Source organism: Manis javanica, chromosome 17 (assembly GCF_040802235.1).
Source record: "Manis javanica isolate MJ-LG chromosome 17, MJ_LKY, whole genome shotgun sequence".
Lineage (NCBI taxonomy): Eukaryota > Metazoa > Chordata > Mammalia > Pholidota > Manidae > Manis > Manis javanica.
In genome coordinates, this window is record NC_133172.1 from 28,887,228 (window position 1) to 28,907,636 (window position 20,409).

Genomic DNA, 20,409 nt, shown 5'->3' on the forward strand with positions numbered 1-20,409 from the left:
TCTGTAAAATGATCATGAAAATTAATGAATTAATTTACATGAGATGCTTAAACAGTACCAGAAACAGCAAGCGCGAAGTGTTGCTGTGGCTCCTGTTCAGAGCTGCTGTGGCTGCTGTTGTGGTTCCTCCCTCTTCTTGTTATTCTAGTACTATCACTTTTATTATTATTAAAAATGTCTTCCAAGAGTTACTAAAACTGTCTTTGGTGATTTTGTCTATTGGCTAAAATTACACATGTATCCTGAAGTTACCCCAGAATAGAAATATAATGAGAAATATTCCCCAAGCTGCAAAGAGATTTATAAGCATTTTTGTGGTTGACTGTCTGCTCTGTTGTTCAGAAATATTCACTACCTGAAAGTAGTACCTAAAAAGCTATAGAAAATGAGGTGTACATTTTTTTTAGTAAACTTTATACATGGGTGAATTTATATAAAACTTATGTCATTTTTACATGATCAGTATAGAACTGAAGATCAAGAATGAAATAAGCACATTTTCATAGCTTAAAGGCAGTGAAAATAAAGAAGTGTGCTGACTCACTTTAGGAGAAGTTGGACTCTTTTTGATGTTATTATTTGATTAATTTTCACATGTCTGAGCATAACTAAGATAACTTTATAGATGGGCGCTGCTGGGTCAGAGAGTATGCTTGCTGTAAATTTGCATAGTAAATGCCAACTTGCACGCCCCAATTATGCGGAATCACATTCAGGGTTTTTTTCCATCACCAACCCTTCCCAGCATAGTACCCCAACCCCATGGAGAATCCCTGCTGCAGTGTGCTTCAGGTGCTAATGGGTGTCTCTGAGATGTTAGAGCAGAAGACAACAGAGAACCACTTGCTTAGAACCTTCTGCCCCCCTTACTCCCTCCTCCCAAGCACTGTAAATTGCCTTTCTTGTTATATTCTATCTCAAAAGTTACCACAAGGAACTACCACAAGAAAAGGGCTTCCGTGTTTACAGTACAATAGCAGTTGAACACCTTGCCTTCAGGCTGGTCAGTTCCTCCCATCTTGTAAATATGTAAAAGTAAAAAATGCCCCATCTCAGAAGTCCCTTGGAATTTTGCATCAGACAACACTTTGTCTCCTGTTCATGAGCTGGTTTCCTTCCTTGAGAATACAAATAAATATTTATAGAATAATGAAGTATTTTTTCATTGAATAAAGCTTACTGAAGCATAATTTACATAAAATACATTTCACCTATTTAAAGTTTATAATTCAGTGTTTTCTAGTATATTCACAGAGTTGTGCAACTATCACCACAATTTTAGAATATTTTCATCATCCCCCAAAATCCTCACGCCCTTTAGTAGTCACTTCCTGCTTCCCCCTAATACAGCTTCACCCTCCCCACCACAATGAGACAAACATTAATTTACTTTCTATTTCTAAAGATTTGCCTATTCGAGACATTTCATATGCCTTGCGTCATATAATGTGTGGCCTTCTATGACTAGCTTTTTTCACTTAACCTGTTTTCAAGGTTCATCTCTCTTTTGGCACATCATTCATTTTTATGGCAGAATAGTATTTATACCACATTTGATTTATCCATTCATTGGGTAATGGACATTGGGTTATTTCCTTTATTTTGCTGTTACAAATAATGATGCAATGAACTTTCATGTACAAGTTACTGTTTGACATGTGTTTACATTTATTTCTCTTGGGTATATACCTAGGGGTGGAATTACTGAGTCATATGATAACTATGTGTTTAATATTTTGTTCAATTCCAGATTGTTTTCCAAAGTGGTTGTACCATTTTTCATTCTAATCAGCAGGCAGTGAATGAAGGTTCCAATTTTTCTACATTCTCTCTAGCCCTTGTTCTTGTCTGTTTTTTAGCCATTCTAAAGGGTATGAAGTGGGTATCTCATTGTGGTTTTGTTAAGTGTTTCCTAAATGACTGATGTGGTTGAGCATCTTTGCTTTTTGGTAATTTGTATATCTTCTTTGGAGAAATATCTATTCAGGTGCTGTGGCCATTTTTAAATTGGGTTGTCTTTTTATTATTGAGTTGTAAGAGTTTTTATATTCAAGATACAAGTCCCTGTAAGATGTATAATTTGCAAATAAGTCCTTCATTCTGTGGGCTGTAATTTCATTTTTCTTGATGGTGTCCTTTGAGGCACAAAAGGTTAAATTTTTGACAAAGTCCAATTTATCTCATTTTTTTCTTTTGTCACTTTTGATGTTATGGTCTTATCTAATCAAAAGTCACAAAGATTTATTTATTTTTAGCAATTTCATAGTTTTAGCTTTTACATTTAACTTTTTTATCTATTTTGACTTAATTTTTTGTAGATGGTATGAGGAAGAGGTCCAACTTCATTCTTTTGCATTTGAATATCCAGTTGTCCCAGTACTGTTTAAATAGTGAAAAAAATTATTCTTTTCTCCATTTAATTGTTTTGGCACTTTTGTCAAAAATCAATTGACCATAAATGTAAGGTTTATTTCTGAACTCACAGTTCTATCCCATTGATCTCTATTCTGTCTTTATGCCAGTACCTCATTGTCTTAATTATAGCCTCTTCCTTTCAATCTGTATGCCTTTTATTACTTTTTTCTTGCCTAATTTCTCTTGTTGGAACTTCCAATATAATGTTGAATAGAAGTAGGAAGAGTAGACATTGTCTTGTTCCTGATCTTTAGGGCAAAGCATTTAGTCTTTTACCATTGAGTGTTATTTAGTCATGGGTTTTTCATAGACATCCTTTATCAGGCTGAAGAAGATACCTTCTATCCTTTGTTTGTTGAATGCTTTTTATGGTGAAAAGATGTTGAATTTTGTCAAATGTGTTTTCTGTGTCTACTGAAATGATTATGTAGTTTTTTTGTCCTTTATTCTATTAATATTCTATTATAATAATTGGGGATGTTAAGTCATCCTTGCATTTGTGGGCTAACTCCAACTTAGTCATGATGTATAATCCTTTTTATATATCACTGGATTTGGCTTGTTAGTATTTCTGTTGAGGATTTTTGTGTCTATATTCAGAAGAGATTTTGGTTTGTAATTTCTTGTGAGTCTTTGACTTTGATATTGGGCTTAGACTGGCCTCTTAGAATGAGCTGGGAAGTGTTTGCACTGCTATTTTTTGGAAAAGTTTATGAAAGATTGTTTTTAATTCATCTTTAAAACATCTGGTAAAATTCATCAATGAAAATATCTTATCCTGGAATTTTTTTTTTTTTGCAGGAAATTTCAGTCACTTTGTTACAAGTCTGTTCAGATTCTCTATTCCTTCTTGAGTCAGTTTTGATAATGTATGTATTTCTAGGAATTTGTCAGTGTCTATGTAGGTTATCTAAATTGTTGGCATACATTTGTTCATAGTATTCTCTTTTACTCCTTAAGGTTGGTAAATGCAAAGGATTTGTTCTGAATGGGTATTTATTTTTCCTTCTGAGGGCAAGGCTTTTCTCTCTTCTGGTTAGTTGAGATTTTCTTGTGGTAAACGGCTATATTTGTTAATGAGAACTATGAGTCAGATGTGTCCAACAAGATGTCTTACAAGTAGGAGTAGGATGCAACTATGATACTTTCACTCCTGGTTTAATAATTTGAGTCTTCTTTCTTGTTTTCTTGGTCAGTGTAGCTAAAGGTTTGTCAATTTTGGATCTTTTAAAGATTCTACTTTTGGTTTCATTTACATTCTCTAATGTTTTTTATACTGTTTCATTAATTTCCCCTCTAATCTTTATTATCTTCTTCCTTCTGCTTGCTTTTGACTTAGTTTGCTCTTTTTCATCTGTAAGGTACAATAGGTTATTAATTTGAGGTTTTTCCTCTGTTTTAATATAGGCATTACAGCTGTAAATTTCCCTCTGAGCCTTGCTTTATCTACATCGCATAAGTTCAGGAACATGTGTTTAATTTCCACATATTAATGAATTTCTAAAACTTTTTTCTGTTACTGATTTCTAATTTCATTCCATTGTGGTCAGAGAACATACTTTTTATGATTTTAGTCCTTTTAAATTTATTGAGGCTTGCTTTATGGCCTAATATGTGGAAAATGTTCCATGTGCATTGAGAAGGATGTATATTCTGCTCTTGTTAGTTGGAGTTTTCTGTAGATACCTGCTAGGTCTAATTGCTTTATAGTGGTGTACAGATGCATTTTTGATAATGCTGTTTCCCTTTTTTTTTTCAGCTGATGAATTAATAAGTCCTAAAGACATTGATCCTGTCCAGCGCTATATCCCACTACAGAATCAACGTAACGTGAGCATGAGGTTTTCCAATCAGGTAGGGATATTTTATTTCTTAATTTAGACTTATGCAAAGACATCTAAAGCTTAATTGAAGAAGAAATGTTATTCTGAATGGGTGTTTATTTTTTCATCTAAGGGCAAGGCTTCCCCCTCTTCTTGTTATGTGTGGTAAAGGGCTATATTTGTCAATGAGAAAGTATGAGTCAGATGTGTCTAACAAGATGTCTTGCAAGTAAACATTTTCATCTTCACAGAGTTTAAGTTTAACGTGTAAATTATCTTTGAGAAGATGCACCATGTGTAGGTGGCAGGGTGATAGGTGAGATGGCACTATTATTGAAGGGAGTAGGGTCCCATGAAAGGCCCTGTACTTCATGACTCTCCAGTGTTCTTTCTCTGTGACAGGACTGAGTGACTAACAAGAGGTGTTCTTAGTATTTGGAAACACGTTTGGTGAAGAAATAGGTTTAAATTTTTTTACGTTTAGTAGCTATGGATTCATTCTGTGTTGTGTCAACAAAATAAACTGTTTGCAAGATCAGCAAGATTGATGTTGATTTGAGCAAACCCTCAAGTATGAAATGATACCAGTAATGAAGATTGTTAAAATGAAAGTGTTGTGTATTGTGGAAACTGCCTGAGGAGAAAAAGAATGAACCTGAGTGTGTGCCTGAGATTCCAAGCAGTTAATGTTTATTTAATAAGAATAGAATCAGCATCTATGAAAGATGTGTCTACAGAATTGTAATGCTCTTCTGTAGAAAACATGCATATACAGATAACAAACACACACATAGACACACACACACAAATAAATGCTTGTTTTAGTGAAAGGCAGAGCCTACCAGCTCTATTAAATTCTATCACAATTTTCTCTGAGTCTTTTGTCTTCAACAAACCATGTAATTACTCTGAGTTGTTTATAGATGAGAAGCTCTTTGGCAGGCTTATAAAAAAGTGTTAAGATTTTCTCAAAAATATAAAATAATTATGTTAATATGTGATAGAAGTTTTTCATTGGCTTGTTAGCTCCTATGTAAAGTGGGGATATGACCTTTATCTTAGTTAGCATTCATGTCAGTGCAGTACAAGTGTACATTCTGTACAAATTTGTGATATACAATTTTGCTTGAAGAAATGGTAAACTACAGAGTACATTTAACTTCCTATGACCCAGAACTGTGATTATGATCCATTTTAAGACCAGTATGTATCATTTACATAGCATTTCACATATGTGATCCACTTCTGTAGGGTAATGAAATCTCAAAGCCTTTTCTTAGAAAATAAAATGATAGGTCACAGAATTGAGGTATGGGTGCAGGAACCATATAGCCTCAAAGCACACAGCTAACAAAATAAACAATTTAAATAGTTATTTCATTCTTGACATATATGAGGAAGGTTATGGGGTTGTGTGTAATATTTGACATACAATATACTTGCATCTTTCTCTTCCACTCAAGGAGGCTTAGAGTACAAGTGAGTGAGAGTGAATTTTATAGAGATTCACCCTAGGTATATTTTTTATATTGAAGTCATTTCCTAATGTTGCTACTGAATTACCTATGGCATGTCTCCCAGGTGTAGCCATAACCTAGCTATGAGACTTGCTCTAGGCTAAGAACAGGGACTGGCTCCTCTCCTATAGCCATGTGGGGATTACATCTGTGCAGAATTGTGTACAGTTTCTGAGGTGGTGATGATGGGAAGAACTGGCAGTAGAAAATTGGTAGGCATCATCATGCCCTACCCTGTTGGCAGTTTGGTTGTGGCGGTATATGAAATGGTGAGGTACCTCAGCCACTTTCTTAACCATTTAAACAGTAGCCAAGACCTGGCATGATTATGTCCATTGCTGGGGCTGGGTGACATAGACCGATGAAATACAGGAGTCAGACATCAAGTTAGCCCTCTGCTTGATGTTGGTGTAAGTGACCTCTCAGTCATGATTATATCAGACTCTGCAATTAACTGATATGTGGGAATTGACCAGGTGCTTTAAATCCTGCTTGATGTTGGAAAAAGTAAATAGAGAGTAGTGAAGGTCAGACAATTCCTGAAAAATGAATGAAATCCCTGACTTTGAAGGGAGATTTATCAGGGGTCCCCATGGCCACCCTTTACCTCAGTGATTCACTAGGATTCACAGCACTCAGAAGCTTAAAGTTTATTACAGTGAAAGGATATAGAATCAAATAAGAAAAAACACATGGGGCAAGTCCTGAGGAAATCAGGAGCAAGCTTCCAAGTGTCCTCTCTCAGTAGTTACCCAGCAACAATATGTGATGACAATACATGCATAGTATTGCAGACCTGGAAAATTTGCTCAAGGTTGACTCTCCAGGGTTTTTATTGGGGGTCAGTCATGTAGGCATGTAATACCTACATGACTGACCTCAGTTACTCAAGCTGTAGCTCCCCAGACAAAAAGTATATGTCCACCATAAATCACATTGTTAGCATTAACCATCTAAACAAACTGGTACAGTATGGCACAAGACCTCACACATGCAAAAACACTCTCATCTGACAAAACATTCTGAGAAGCGAGCCAAGGGCCCATCCTGAAAATATGTGTTTCTTGGGAATACTCAGGATTTGAACAATGTACACCTGCTGAATCAACTCATTCCTTCATGGAAAGGTTATTGCAGAAGGAAGTTTCTGAAGTCCAGAAAGCAGGAAGTGTGCCAGAACTGTGGAAGGGTCCACTCCTTCCAGTATGTGTAAGGCTATTTAGCACATTAGAAAACACAAAACACTGAGGATTAAATCGAGAACGTTGATTTTATTAATACTTGTAGCAAATTAATTTCAGGAAAAGGGAAATACTTTTGTACCAGAAGTGAAGACTGAGGTCAGAAAAGTGTAGTATCATCTGGGGTGACCCTCCTCGCCACCCTCATCTAATGAGAAATTGCTGCTTTATCTTGATGTTACTTAGAGAAAGAAACAAATTCCTTTTAAACACAAAGTTTAAAGGAACAGAAAGAAAAGCATTGTGAGCAAGAGCAGATATTCTTTAGAGTATTGTGAGATTTTGACCAAAAAAACCAAACAAAACCTTTTGGAGATCTTACAGTGTAAGTTCCTAGAGATAAGAGAGCATGTTCTATTCAGTATTGCAGCTTTATTACCTATCATAGTACTGCAACAGCTGTTACATAGGAGGTACTCAGTGCTCAGTGTTTAACCTGAGTGTTTGAGTGCTTGAAGGTATGATGTAGGAAACAGTGAACTTCTCATGCAAATATCTCAAAATCTATTTTACTAATCTGGACCTCTTTCCTAGTATTTAAATTTGAATTTCCAACTACCTGATCACCTCTCTGCATATCTACTACTTAAAAATCAACATTTCTAGGTGTGTAATTACTCCAACTCATCAAATTGTATATATGATATATCTATTTTTTTATGTACATCAATCTTATTTTCTTGGTGTGTCATTCAAGTAGTTTAGAAAATAAAAAATAAAATCCAACCTTTCTAATGCCAAATTTGTTATCTTCCCTCTTCTAACCTACTCTTCTTTCCATAATACCTATTTTGGATAAGGACACTGTCTTCAGTAGTCCTCATTCCAGTGACTCCTGTATTCAGATGGTTATCATGCTGGCCTGTGCCCTTAGAGTAGCATTTGGATTTGTCTCTGCATATTTATCCCCATTGCTATGTACCACTCAGACTTCATTACTACTCAGTGGTATGGTTTTACTAATCTCTGTCTCCAGTCTCTCCTGTTCATTTTCTGTGCTTGAGAACACATGATCTTAAGAAACACGGATCCATTCATGTCACTTCCTGCTTAAAACCTTATGTGATTCTCTGCTACCTACAGGATAGATTCTAAACTCCATATTCCAACATTTGAGGCCCCACACAGTCACCTCAATTCCTTATTTTTCACCTATATCTTTCAGTTTCTCCAAAGTTTTCCCAAATCTCCCCACTACAGTCTCAGCAGACTTGCTGATCTAATATCACTCCTTCCCTCACCCTCTTCCAGGCCTCCACACTTAGTGTAATCTTCATCCCCAAACCCTGGCCTCTTTTTCATTCAGACCCCTTAAAATCCAAGCCCCATACAGTGCCTGTTTCTTTGAATACATGTAAAAGTTACTTATATGGGTATTGTAAAAAGTGAAATAATACAGATAAGTTTACAATACAGTTGCACTACCTTATGTCCGGAATATTAACCATTCCACCATTTCCACATCTCCAGAGAAGTCTTTTTTTTCTTAGCCATATTTATTTTCATCTCTGTCTCCAAATTTCTGAATGATGTAGATGCAGCTCTTTTGCAAGGTGTTTTACCTTTACACAGTATCTGTTGCTTCTTTGTTTTAGAAAGGTCATGCGTATACCCCAACCTCCCTGTCATCTTTATCTCCCAATATTTAGTAGTTATTTTTAATTATTTATCACCTTTGTAACTTAAACAATATAATTAAAGTACATTTTGGGGTTTATATCCTTTTGAGAATTTTTCTTTATTTTAGGGTCCTAAAATTTTATGGGAACCTATTTTTATGTATACCTTGTGTTCATTTGTTCTGCTTGGCACTTGGTTGGCCCTTTCAATTTGTGGCTTTCTTCAGCTATGGGAATTTTCCTAAATTATGTTTTTCCTTTTTTTTATTTTCTCTCTTCTTTCTATGAGGGCTCTTTTATTAATCAGATCTTAGACCTATAGAAAATAATCCTCCTTATCTCTTCCTTGTTTTTCAAGTGGTTTATATTTCTTTTTTTATTTTATAAATTAATGTTTTTACTATAAAACTTTTCAAACATAATGTACTATGCATACCCAAAATGAGCACTCAAATATTCATCTCAGATTCAGTAGCCTTCAAGTTATTGCCAGTATTTTTTTCATCTACATCTCTTTCTCCCTTTTTTTATTGGAATAAAGTTGATATACTTATTATATTGGTTTCAGATATACAACATAGTGACTCAATAATTAGATACATTACTAGATGCTTGCCATGGTTATCATATGAAGATTTTACAATATTGTTGGTTATATCCTCTATGTTTTACTCCCATTCCTATGACTAATTTATTTTACAATTTGCAGTTTTTACCTCTTTATTCCCTTCAACTATTTCACCTATCCTCCAACCCTCCTCCCTTTGTTAACAGTGTATTTTGCATTGTTGGTTACCACTGTTGGGTCTATTTCCTTTTTGGTTTTGTTTTTTTAGATTCTACATATAAGTGAAATCATATGCTATTTATCTTTCTTTACCTGGCTTATTTCACTTAGCATGATACCCTCTAGTCCATCCATGTTGTTGCAAATAGTGTGATTTCCTTCTTTTTTATGGCTGAGTAATATTCCATTGGGTATATGTGCCATATCTTTCTTCTTTATTCATTCATCAGTCAGTGGGCATTTGGGTTGCTTCCATATCTTTGCTATTGTAAATAATGCTGCAGTGAACACAGGTGGGCATGTATTTTTTAAATTAGTAATTTTTTTTTCTTTGGGTAAATTGCCATAAGTGGAGTTGCTGGGTCATATGGTATTTATATTTTTAGTTTATTGAGGAGCCTTCATATTGTTTTCCACAGTGGCTGGATCAGTTTACATCCCCACAAACAGTGTAGGAGGGTTCCCTTTTCTCCACATCCTTGCCAACACTTGTTATTTCTTGTCTTTTGGATAGTAGCCATTCAGACTGGTGTGAGGTGATACCTCATTGTCCTTTCAATTTGCATTTCCCTGATGATTAATTATGTTGAGCATCTTTTCATGTGTTTGTTGACTTTCTCTATGTCTTCTTTAGAAAAATGTCTATTCAGGTCCTCTGCACATTCTTTAATTGGATTTTTGGGGGTTTTTTGGTGTTGAGTTGTATGAGTTCTTTTGATTTATATTTCTTTAGCCTTTTCTTTTTCCTTTTTTCTCTACATTGAGGGAATCTTTCTTAACTTTTTGTTCCAGCTCTTATATTGAATCTTTTTCAAAACAGTATTTTCATTTCTGATAGTTCATTCTTGTTCTCTGATTATTCTCTTCATAGCTTCCTGGTTTCTTATTTAAAATTACTCTCACAGTTATTACAAATTTTGAGAGTCAAAAATTTTTGAGGTGGCAATTGAATAAAAATTTTCATGACTTTTTATTTTGAAATAAGTCCAGACCCATAAGAAATTGCAAAGTGTCCAGAAAGGGCCTAGCCTTCCACAATGTTAATGTCTTATATAACTATAATAAAACATGAAACCCAAAAAATTTACTTTGGTACAATACATAGAGCTTATTCAGATTTTACCAGTTATATATACACCATTTATATGTGAGTATGGATGTGTGTGTGTGTATGTAGTGTTATGTCTATTTATCCCATGTGTAACTTTGTGTAACCACCACTACAGTCAAGATACTAAATTGTATGATCAGCGTATCATCATAGAGATTCCTTGTGTTACTGCTTTATAACCACACCCACTCCCTCACCCATTTCCTTAATCCAACGCAACCAGTAATTTGTTCTTCATTTTATAATTCTGTCATTTCATTAATGTTATGTAAGTGGAACTATATGGTACATAACCTTTTGGGATTGGCTTTATTTTTACTCAGCATAACTCCCATGAGATTGATTCAAATTGTTGAATGTATCAAGTTCATTCCTTTTTATTGCTAAGGAGTGTTTCATGGTATGACTGTATCATCATTTAACCACTCATCCATTGAAGGACAGTGGGTTAGTTGTGGGTTATTTGAACACTTTTTAGAATTCCATTTTGATTATTTATAATGTTTTGGAGCATGTTGCTGTCTTAAATTTTTTTATTTGCTCCTCTAGGAATTATCATATAAATAGTTACCAAAAGCCTACTTGTATCTATATTATACTACTTTGAGTGAAGTGTAGAAACCTTACTTCCATTTAGCTTTCTTTCCCTTTTTAACATAACTTTCTTAGGTCTTTCCTATGCATTCATTGAGCAATACATGATATTGTGTGAAAAGATTGCTTCACCCATAGAATTTGACTAAGGAAACTCATGAAGTTAGTCTGTTGTGCTTATCTCATCTTTCAGCATTCCATTGTTCCTTCCTTTCTGAATGTCCCAACCTTCCTCTATTATTTTGAGTTTGCATAGCTTTTTTTAGACATTGTTTATGAGTAGGACTTCTAACAATAGGTTTCTTAGTTTTCCTTCATCTGATAATATTATTTCCTCTTGATTCCTGAAGAATACTTTTGTTAGCTACAGGATTCCTGATTGATAGTTGTTTTCTTTCATCACTGAGAATCACTGTGCCACTTCCTCTGGCCTCCATAGTTTCAAATGGAAATCCCTTGTCAATTCATATAGGTAATATGCCATTCCTCTCTGACCTGAGTCCCCTTACAACACTGGATAGAAGGCCAGGAAACACCAAGCGTAGCTGATGCATGGATCAGCCCACTCACTGGTTCCCCAGGTGTAGAGCAGGAGTTGGGTAGGGTTGTTTCTGTGAAGCTGCTGCTGGAGGCGGATCAGACTGCCTGCTGGGGCACCAGTTGTGGAGTGCAGGTTATGATGGTCAGCCCTCCACTGCAGCTGCAGGTGAAACACACTGAGGCCTGGTTTGTGGAGCAGGGGTCAGGACAGTTCACTGGGGCTTTTTTGCTAATATTGGCCCACCAGTGCCCTAGTTGTGAAACAGTGGTTGGGTGGGCCCATTAGAGCTTTTGAAGTTGCTGCTAAAGGCAAGTTAGCCAATATTAGCTCACAGGAGGAGCTAGGGTTGGATTTCCCCACTTGGTCTCTGTTGTGCTTCTTGTTTTCCAGTCCTTTAGCCACACAGTACACACTTTTACTGTTTCTGTGTTTTCTTTTTTTTCCTTATGCATGTAGGTTGTTTTAGGATACAGATTTCTCTGATACTCAGCCCAGAAAACATGGGATCTAGGATTCTCATCCCATTGCCGTTTTCCGAGTCCTGAGTTTCTTATCTAGTCCTGTATTTCAAGCTCTCGGAGTTCTTTAATTGTTATCCATTGAATTATTAGGTTGAAGGTCAAGAGGGAAAACTGAATCTAGGCCATCTTGTTCCCTCTTCTCTTTTTTTTAATGGATAATTTATCTTCATAAGTCTTTCTATGATTAAAAATTAGGTAAGATTTCTTCTCTTCCTTTTCTCTTTTTTTTTCCTTTGTTGATGTTTCTTCAGCAGTAGCAATGTCCTTAATGGCCCCTTTGTCCTCTTATGTTTTTTTATTAATGGATAATTGATATACAGTGACATAAGGAACATTGTGGTTACTAGATTCTTCCCATTATGAAGTCCACGCCATATACCCCATTGCAGTCACTGTCCATCAACATAGTAAGATGCCATAGACTCACTACTTCTTTTCTCTGTGCTATGCTTTCTTCCCCGTGCCCCTGCTACATCATGTGTACTAATCATAATGCCCCTTAATCCCCTTATACCTCCCTTCCCACCCACCCTCCGCAGTCCCTTTCCCTTTGGCAACTGTTAGTCCATTCTTGGGTTCTGTGAGTCTGCTGCTGTTTCATTCCTTTAGTTTTTGTTCTGTTGTTATACTCCACAGATGAGTGAAATCATTTGGTACTTGTTTTCTCCACCTGCCTTATTTCACTGAGCATAATACCCACTACCTCCATCCATGTTGTTGCAAATGGTAGGATTTGTTTTCTTCTTATGAATGGAATATACACATTCCATTGTGTACATGTACCACATCTTCTTTATTCATTCATCTACTAATGGACATTTAGGTTGCTTCCATTTCTTGGCTACTGTAAATGGTACTGCGATAAACATAGGGGTGCATATGTTTTTTTGAATTTGGGATCCTGTATTCTTAGGATAAATTTGTAGGAGGGGAATTCCTGGGTCAACTGGTATTTCTATTTTGAGTTTTTTGAGGAACCTCCATACTGCTTTCCACAATGGTTGAACTAATTTCAACCCACTAGCACTGTAGGAGGGTTCCCCTTTCTCCACATCCTCACCAGCATTTGTTGTTTGTCTTTTGGATGGTGGCAATCCTTACTGGTGTGAGGTGATACCTCATTGCCCCTTGCTTTATTCTTCCTTCTCAGGATTGTTTTGGCTATTCAGGGTCTTTCGTGGTTCCATATGAATTTTAAAACTATTTGTTCCAGTTCATTAAAGAATGCTGTAAGTATTTTGATCGGGATTGCATTGAATCTGTAGATTGCTTTAGGCAGGATGGCCATTTTGACAATATTAATTCTTCCTACCCAAGAGCATGGGGTGGACTTTCATTTATTAGTGTCCACTTTAATTTCTCTTAAGAGTGTCTTGTAGTTTTCAGAGTATAAGTCTCTCACTTCCTTGGTTAGTTTTATTCCTAGGTATTTTATTCTTTTTGATGTGATTGGGAATGGAAATGTTTTCCTGATTTCTCTTTCTGCTAGTTGATCATTAATGTATAGGAATGCAACAGATTTCTGTGTATTAATTTTGTATCCTGCAACTTTGCTGAATTCAGATATTAAATCTAGTAGTTTTGGAGTGGAGTCTTTACAGTTTTTTATGTACAATATCATGTCATCTGCAAATAGTGACAGTTTAACTTCTTCCTTGCCATTCTGTATGCCTTTTATTTCTTTGTGTTATCTGATTGCCGTAGCTAGGACCTCCAGAACTATGTTGAATAAAAGTGGGGAGAATGGGCATCCTTGTCTTTTCCCTGATCTTAAAGGAAAAGCTGTCAGCTTCTCACTGTTAAGCATAATTTTGGCTGTGGGTTTGTCATATATGGCCTTTATTATGTTGAGGTACTTGCCCTCTATGCCCATTTTGTTGAGAATTTTTATGAATGGATGTTGAATTTTGTCAATTGCTTTTTCAACATCTATGGAGATGATCATGTGGTTTTTGTCCTTTTTTGTGGATGTGGTTGATGATGTTGATGGATTTTCAAATGTTGTACCATCCTTCCATCCCTGGGATGAATCCCACTTGATCATAGTGTATGATCCTCTTGATGTATTTTTGAATTCGGTTTGCTAATATTTTGTTGAGTATTTTTGCATCTACATTCATCAGGGATATTGGTCTGTAATTTTCTTTTTTTGTGTTGTTATTTCCTGGTTTTGGTATTAGAGTGATTCTGGCTTCATAGAATGAGTTTGGAAGTATTCTCTCCTCTTCTATTTTTTGGAAAACTTACGTCTTCTCTAAATATCTGATAAAATTCAGTGGTGAATCCATCTGGTCCGGGGATTTTGTTCTTGGGTAGTTTTTTGATTACCAATTCAATTTCATTGCTGATAATTGTTCTGTTTAGATTTACTATTGCTTCCTGGAAGAAACACTTGGAAGTCACTCTTGGAAGATTGTATTTTTCTAGAATATTGTTCATTTGTTCTAGGTTTTCCAGTTCGTTAGCATATAGATTTTCATAGTATTCTCTAAGAATTCTTTGCATTTCTGAGGTGTCCATTCTGATTTTTTGTTTCTCACTTCTATTCTGTTTGTGTGTAGATTCTCTTTTTGTCTTAATACATCTGTCTAAAGATTCATCTATTTGATTTATTTTCTTAAAGAACCAGCTCTTGGTTTCATTAATTTTCTCTATTGTTTTATTCTCAATTTTATTTATTTCATCTCTGATCTTTATTATCCTTTATTATCCCTCCTTCTGCTGCCTTTGGTCCTCATTTGTTCTTTTTCCAGTGTCAATAATTGTAAATTTAAACTATTCATTTGGGATTGTTCCTCCTTTTTTAAAAAGGCCTATATTGCTATATACTTTCTTCTTAAAACTGCCTTCACTGCGTCCCACTGAAGTTGGGGCATTGTGCTGTTGTTTTCATTTTTTTCTTGATCTCTGTTTTAATTTGGTCATTCATTCACTGATTATTTAGGAGTATGTTGTTAAGCCTCCATGTGTTTCTGAGCCTTTTTGTTTTCTTTGTACAATTTATTTCTAATTTTTTACCTTTGTGATCTGAGAAGTTGGTTGGTAGAATTTCAGTCTTTTTTAATTTATTGAGGCTCTGTTTGTGGCCTAGTATGTGGTCTATTCTGGAGAATGTTCCATGTACACTTGAGAAGAATGTGTATCCTGCTGCTATTGGCTGGATTGATGTATAGATGTCTTTTAGGTCTATCTATTCTAATGTGTTTTTCTGTTCCTCTGTGTCCTTACTTATTTTCTGTCTGGTGGATCTGTCCTTTGGAGTGAGTGGTGTGTTGAAGTCTCCTAAAATGAATGCATTGCATTCTGTTTCCCCCTTTAATTCCATTAGTATTTGTTTCACATGTGTAAGTGCTCCTGTGTTGGGTGCATAGATATTTATATTGGTTATATCCTCTTGTTGGACTGACCCCTTTATCATTATGTAATGTCCTTCTTTGTCTCTTGTTACTTTCTTTGTTTTGAAGTCTATTCTGTCTGATACAATACTGCAACACCTGCTTTTTTCTCCCTATTGTTTGCATAAAATATCTTTTTCCATCCCTTCACTTTTAGTCTATGTATGTCTTTAGGTTTGAGGTGATTCTCATGTAGGCACCATTCAGACGGGTCTTGCTTTTTTATTCATTCTGTTACTCTATGTTTTTAATTGGTTCATTCAGTGCATTTACATATATGGTGATTATCAATAAATACATACTTATTGCCATTGCAGACTTTGGATTCATGGTTACCAAGGGTTGAAGGGCCACTTCTTTACTATCTAGCAGTCTTCCTGAACTCACTTATTACACTATTATAAACACAGTCTGATGGTTCTTTTTTCTCTGGCTTCTTTTTCTTCCTCCTCCACTCTTTGAATGTTAGGTGTCATAATCTGTACTTTTTGTGTACTCCTTGACTGACTTTGTGGTTAGATGATTTAATTGTGCACTTGTTTAGTATTTGGTTTACTTCCTTTGCTGTGGTTCTATTTTCTCTGGTGACTGCTATTTAGTCTTAGGCACACTTCTGTCTAGAGCAGTCCCTTTAAAATGCACTGTAGAGATGGTTTGTGGGAGGTAAATTCCCTCAACTTTTGCTTCTCTGGGAATTGTTTAATCCCTCCTTCAAATTTAAATGATAATCTTACCAGGCCAAGTATTCTTGGTTCGAGGCCATTCTGTTTCATTGCATTGACTATATCATGCCATTCCCTTTTGGCCTGTAAGGTTTCTGCTGGGAAGCCTGATGGGTTTTCCTTTGTAGGTGATCTTTTTTCTTTCTCTGGCTGCTTTTAATACTCTGTCCCTGTCCTTGAACTTGGCACTTTAATTATTATATGTCTTGTTGTTGTCCTATTTGGGCCCCTTGTGTTTGGAGATCTGTGGTCTTCCATTGCCTGAGAGACTATTTCCTTCCCCAGTTTGGGGAAGTTTTCAGCAATTATTTCTTCAAAGACACTTTCTGTCCCCTTTTCTCTGTCTTCTTTTTCTGGTACCGCTATAATGCAAATATTGTTCCATTTGGATTGGTCACACAGTTCTCTTAATATTCTTTCATTCCTAGAGATCCTTTTTTCTCTCTCTGCCTCAGCTTCTCTGTGTTCCTGTTCCCTGATTTCTATTCCATTCTGTTTCCTCTACCTCACCTAATCTGCTTTTAAATCACTCCATTGTTTGTTTTATTTCAGTTATCTCCCTCCTGAATTCATCCCTTAGCTCTTGTATATTTTTCTGTAGCTCCATTAGCATGCTTATGACTTTTATTTTGAATTCTTTTTCAGGGACATAGGTGATTTCAGTCTCACCCAGCCCTCTTTCTGGTGTTTGAAGGATTTTGCATTGAACAAGGTTCTTCTGCCTTTTCATAGTCCTAGAGTGATGGGAGTGTTTGCCAGGACATGGCACAGGTGTCAGCTGGGAGGACTGACTCCCTTCCTGCTTTCCCGTCTGTGTACCTGTCTCTTCTGTCTATGCCAGTTAACTGTGCACAGGGAGTAGCCTCTGGGTTAATCCTCTAAACTGCCATAGGCAGGTTGTCCTAATGATGGCCTAGGGCAGTGGCATGGATATCAGGCAAGCAGTGTGGGTTCCACCATGATAACAAGGCCCCTTTGTGGCTCCCAGTCTCAGCGCCCATTTCCACTGTCTGTGCCAGTCAAGGAGCAGACTCTGGGTCTCAGCCGGTTAGCCACACCGGAAGCAGCCTCTGGGTCTTCGCTGGTTAACCTCTCGCAGGGAGAAGCCTCTGTGTTAAGCTGTGTAGTTGCTGTAGGTGGGGCTGCCTTCCAGTTGGACTGCCATAATGGCGGGGACAGCCAGTTTGTGTGTAAGTGGCAGCATTGAGGAAGGAGCAGCAGAGAGGCCTTATCACATTGAGAGGCCTTGGGGCTGTGTAACCAACTAGGGGCATAGGGTACCCAAAGCTCCTGAAAGTTCCCAGCCTGCTGGGTTGAGTGTGCCAGGACGATTTTGTCCACCTGTTCTTTCTAAACCCTTACTCCTTTAGCAGCCCTCTGACTTTTGAGAAGTTCCTTAAAGTGCCTGCTTTTCTTTTGTCCTAGGGCAGCCAACTGTTGGAACTTGTTCGATGTCTTAGTCTCAGAATTTGCTTTTCATCCCCTCTGATCTCCAGAGCACCATGCAGTGCGGGTCTGTGCTCCTGGGGTAGATTTCTAGTGCTGGGTATGTAGCAGTCTTGTGCTTCCACTCCCTCCCCACTCTGACTCTCTTCCTCCTGCCAGTGAGCTAGAATGGGGGTAGGGATCGGGTCCTGTCAGGTCATGGCTTTTTACAGTACCCTTGAGATGTTGACTTATCCCAGATGTAGACTGGCTGGTGCACTCTTACCTCTGGTCACTCTTTTAGAAATAGTTGTATTTGCTGTATTTTCAAAATATATGTGATTTTCAGAAAAGATTTCTTGCACACTTCTCATGCCACCATCTTTTCTCCCGTCCCTTCTGTCTTTTATAACCAGAGTAATCATATCATTATTGAGCACTTTTTATAAAAGCCTTATCGATACATTATTAACATCTTATACAGTTCACTAATTTAAAGTGTACAACTTAATGGTATTTAGTACAGTCACCATAATCAATTTTGGAACATTTTCATTATCTGCAAAAGAAGCTCTGTACCTTCAACAGTCACCCTCCACTTTCTCAACCTTTCTCTCTCCCTACTCTAACCCAATTCAACTAGTAATCTACTTTTTGTCTATATGGATTTTCCTATTCTGGAGATATCATATAAATGGTTTCATATAATACATGGTATTCCATGACTGACTTATTTCACTCTGCTTAATGTTTTCAAAGTTCATCAATTTTGTAGCATGCATCAGTATTTCACTCTTTTTTATGCCAGAATAACATTCATCATATGAATATACCACATTTTATTAATCCATTCATCTGGTAGTGTACATTTGGGTTGCTTCCCCTTTGGTTGCTATTATGAATAATGCTGCTGTGAAATTTTGTGTAAGAAATTTTGTGTAGAATTTTCTTTTTTCCTGGATATAATGGAATTCCTGAGTTATATGCTAACTCCATATTTATTTAACATTTTGAGAAATTGCTATACTATTTTCCGAAGTAACTACACCATTTTGCATTCCTATCAGCAGTATAGGAGGGGTCAGTTTCTCTACATTCTTATCAACACTTATCATTATCTATGATTTTGATTACAGTGTTCTAGTGGGTGAGAAGTGGTCTGTCATTATGGTTTTGATATTCATTTCCTTAGTTACTAATGTTATTAAGCATCTTTTCATGTTTTTATTGGCAGTATGTATATATATCTTCTTTGGAGAAATATCCATTAGGATACTGTGGTCATTTTAAACTTAGATTACTTCTTTTTATTATTGTGTTGTAAGAATTTTTTGTGTATCCTAGATAGGATTTCCTTATATGATTTGCAAATATTTTCTCCCATTCAGTGGACTACCAATTCCAGTCTCTTGATGGTTTTATTTTGAATTCATAAAAGTTTTCCATTTAGAGAAAGTCTAATTTACCTATTTTTTCTTTGGTTGCCTGTGCTTTTGGTGTCATAGCTAGGAAACTACTGTCTAATCCAGGATCATGAAGATTTATGCCTGTACTTTATTCTAAAACTTTATAAATTTAGCTCTGACATTTAGGTCTGTGATCCACTTTCAGTTAATTTTTGTATATGATGTAAGATAGGTTTCATTCTTAATTCTTTGCATGTGAGTACCCATTTGTCACAGCACAGTTTGACTTTCCAGAGTGATATTTTTTCTCTTTTATTACTGTGGTATAATACATATTACATAATAGTTATCATTTTAACCATTTGTACTTCTGCAGTTCAATGGCATTAAATACATTTACAATGTTGTGTAATCATCACTGCAGTTTATAACCAAAAGTTTTTCATTGTCCCCAGTATAAATTCTGTACCCATTAAACAGTGAATCCCCCTCTTCCCTCCAGCCCCTGGTAACTTCTACTCTACTTTTGTCTCTATGAATTTGTGCACTCTAGGTACCTCATGTAAGTGGAATCATACAATATTTACTTTTCTTTGGTTTATTTCACTAAGTGTGATGTCCAAGTTATTTTTGTGTTGCATAATGTGGTGTTTCTCTTTCTTCTTGCTGGGTATTTGTCACATACGTGGTGATACTCATTTATCTAATCATATAGTCATGTGGTAAATGTTCTAATTATTTTCAGTGTGTTAAGTAGTCTTTTCCCCCTACTACCTCAACAAGAGATGAGGAAGGTATGATTGGGAGTTTCCTATCAGGGTCCTGGTGAGGAATAAACTAGACCTTTATCACCCTTGCGAAATGCCAAAATATGAAGAACTTTACACTGAGGAAGCTATTATGCTAGAAGCATTAACTCAACTCATCCTAACTGGTTTGTTCAGTATATTAGGAGAAAAGCCCTGTTTTTTTGCTGACTTGGTTCCCTGTGGGGGATGTGGGGCTGGCTGCTGTGGCCTTCAGTCAGTTCTGTGTCACACCCCACCTCTTCTGCCTGCCTTCCATTGTATCTGCAGACCAAATGGCCTTCTGGAGCCACTTTATTTGGTGGATTAGCTCCCATACCTATGGCAGCATTTTGGTGATACTCTGAATGGTATAGTTTGGGTTATATCAGTTTCATCTACTCTGCTTTGCTTTGCTATCTTTTACACTAGAAATGTATGGAGATGTTTGATGTTTCTTTTTCCTTTTCTCTTCAACAGACTTTAGTCTTTTTTTTTCTCTCTTTT

General features: G+C 36.4%; 1 protein-coding gene across 4 annotated transcripts in view; it reads left to right on the forward strand.

Moving 5' to 3' along the window:
* The window catches only part of PHKB (phosphorylase kinase regulatory subunit beta), a 337,121-nt gene that overhangs the window by 232,012 nt on the left and 84,700 nt on the right, over positions 1 to 20,409 (forward strand). For all 4 annotated transcript variants that reach the window (XM_036996511.2, XM_036996510.2, XM_036996512.2 and 1 more), the window contains one exon: positions 4,175 to 4,269. In XM_036996511.2, the coding sequence (XP_036852406.2) occupies positions 4,175 to 4,269 (95 nt within the window). The remainder of the gene's footprint in view (positions 1 to 4,174; positions 4,270 to 20,409) is intronic.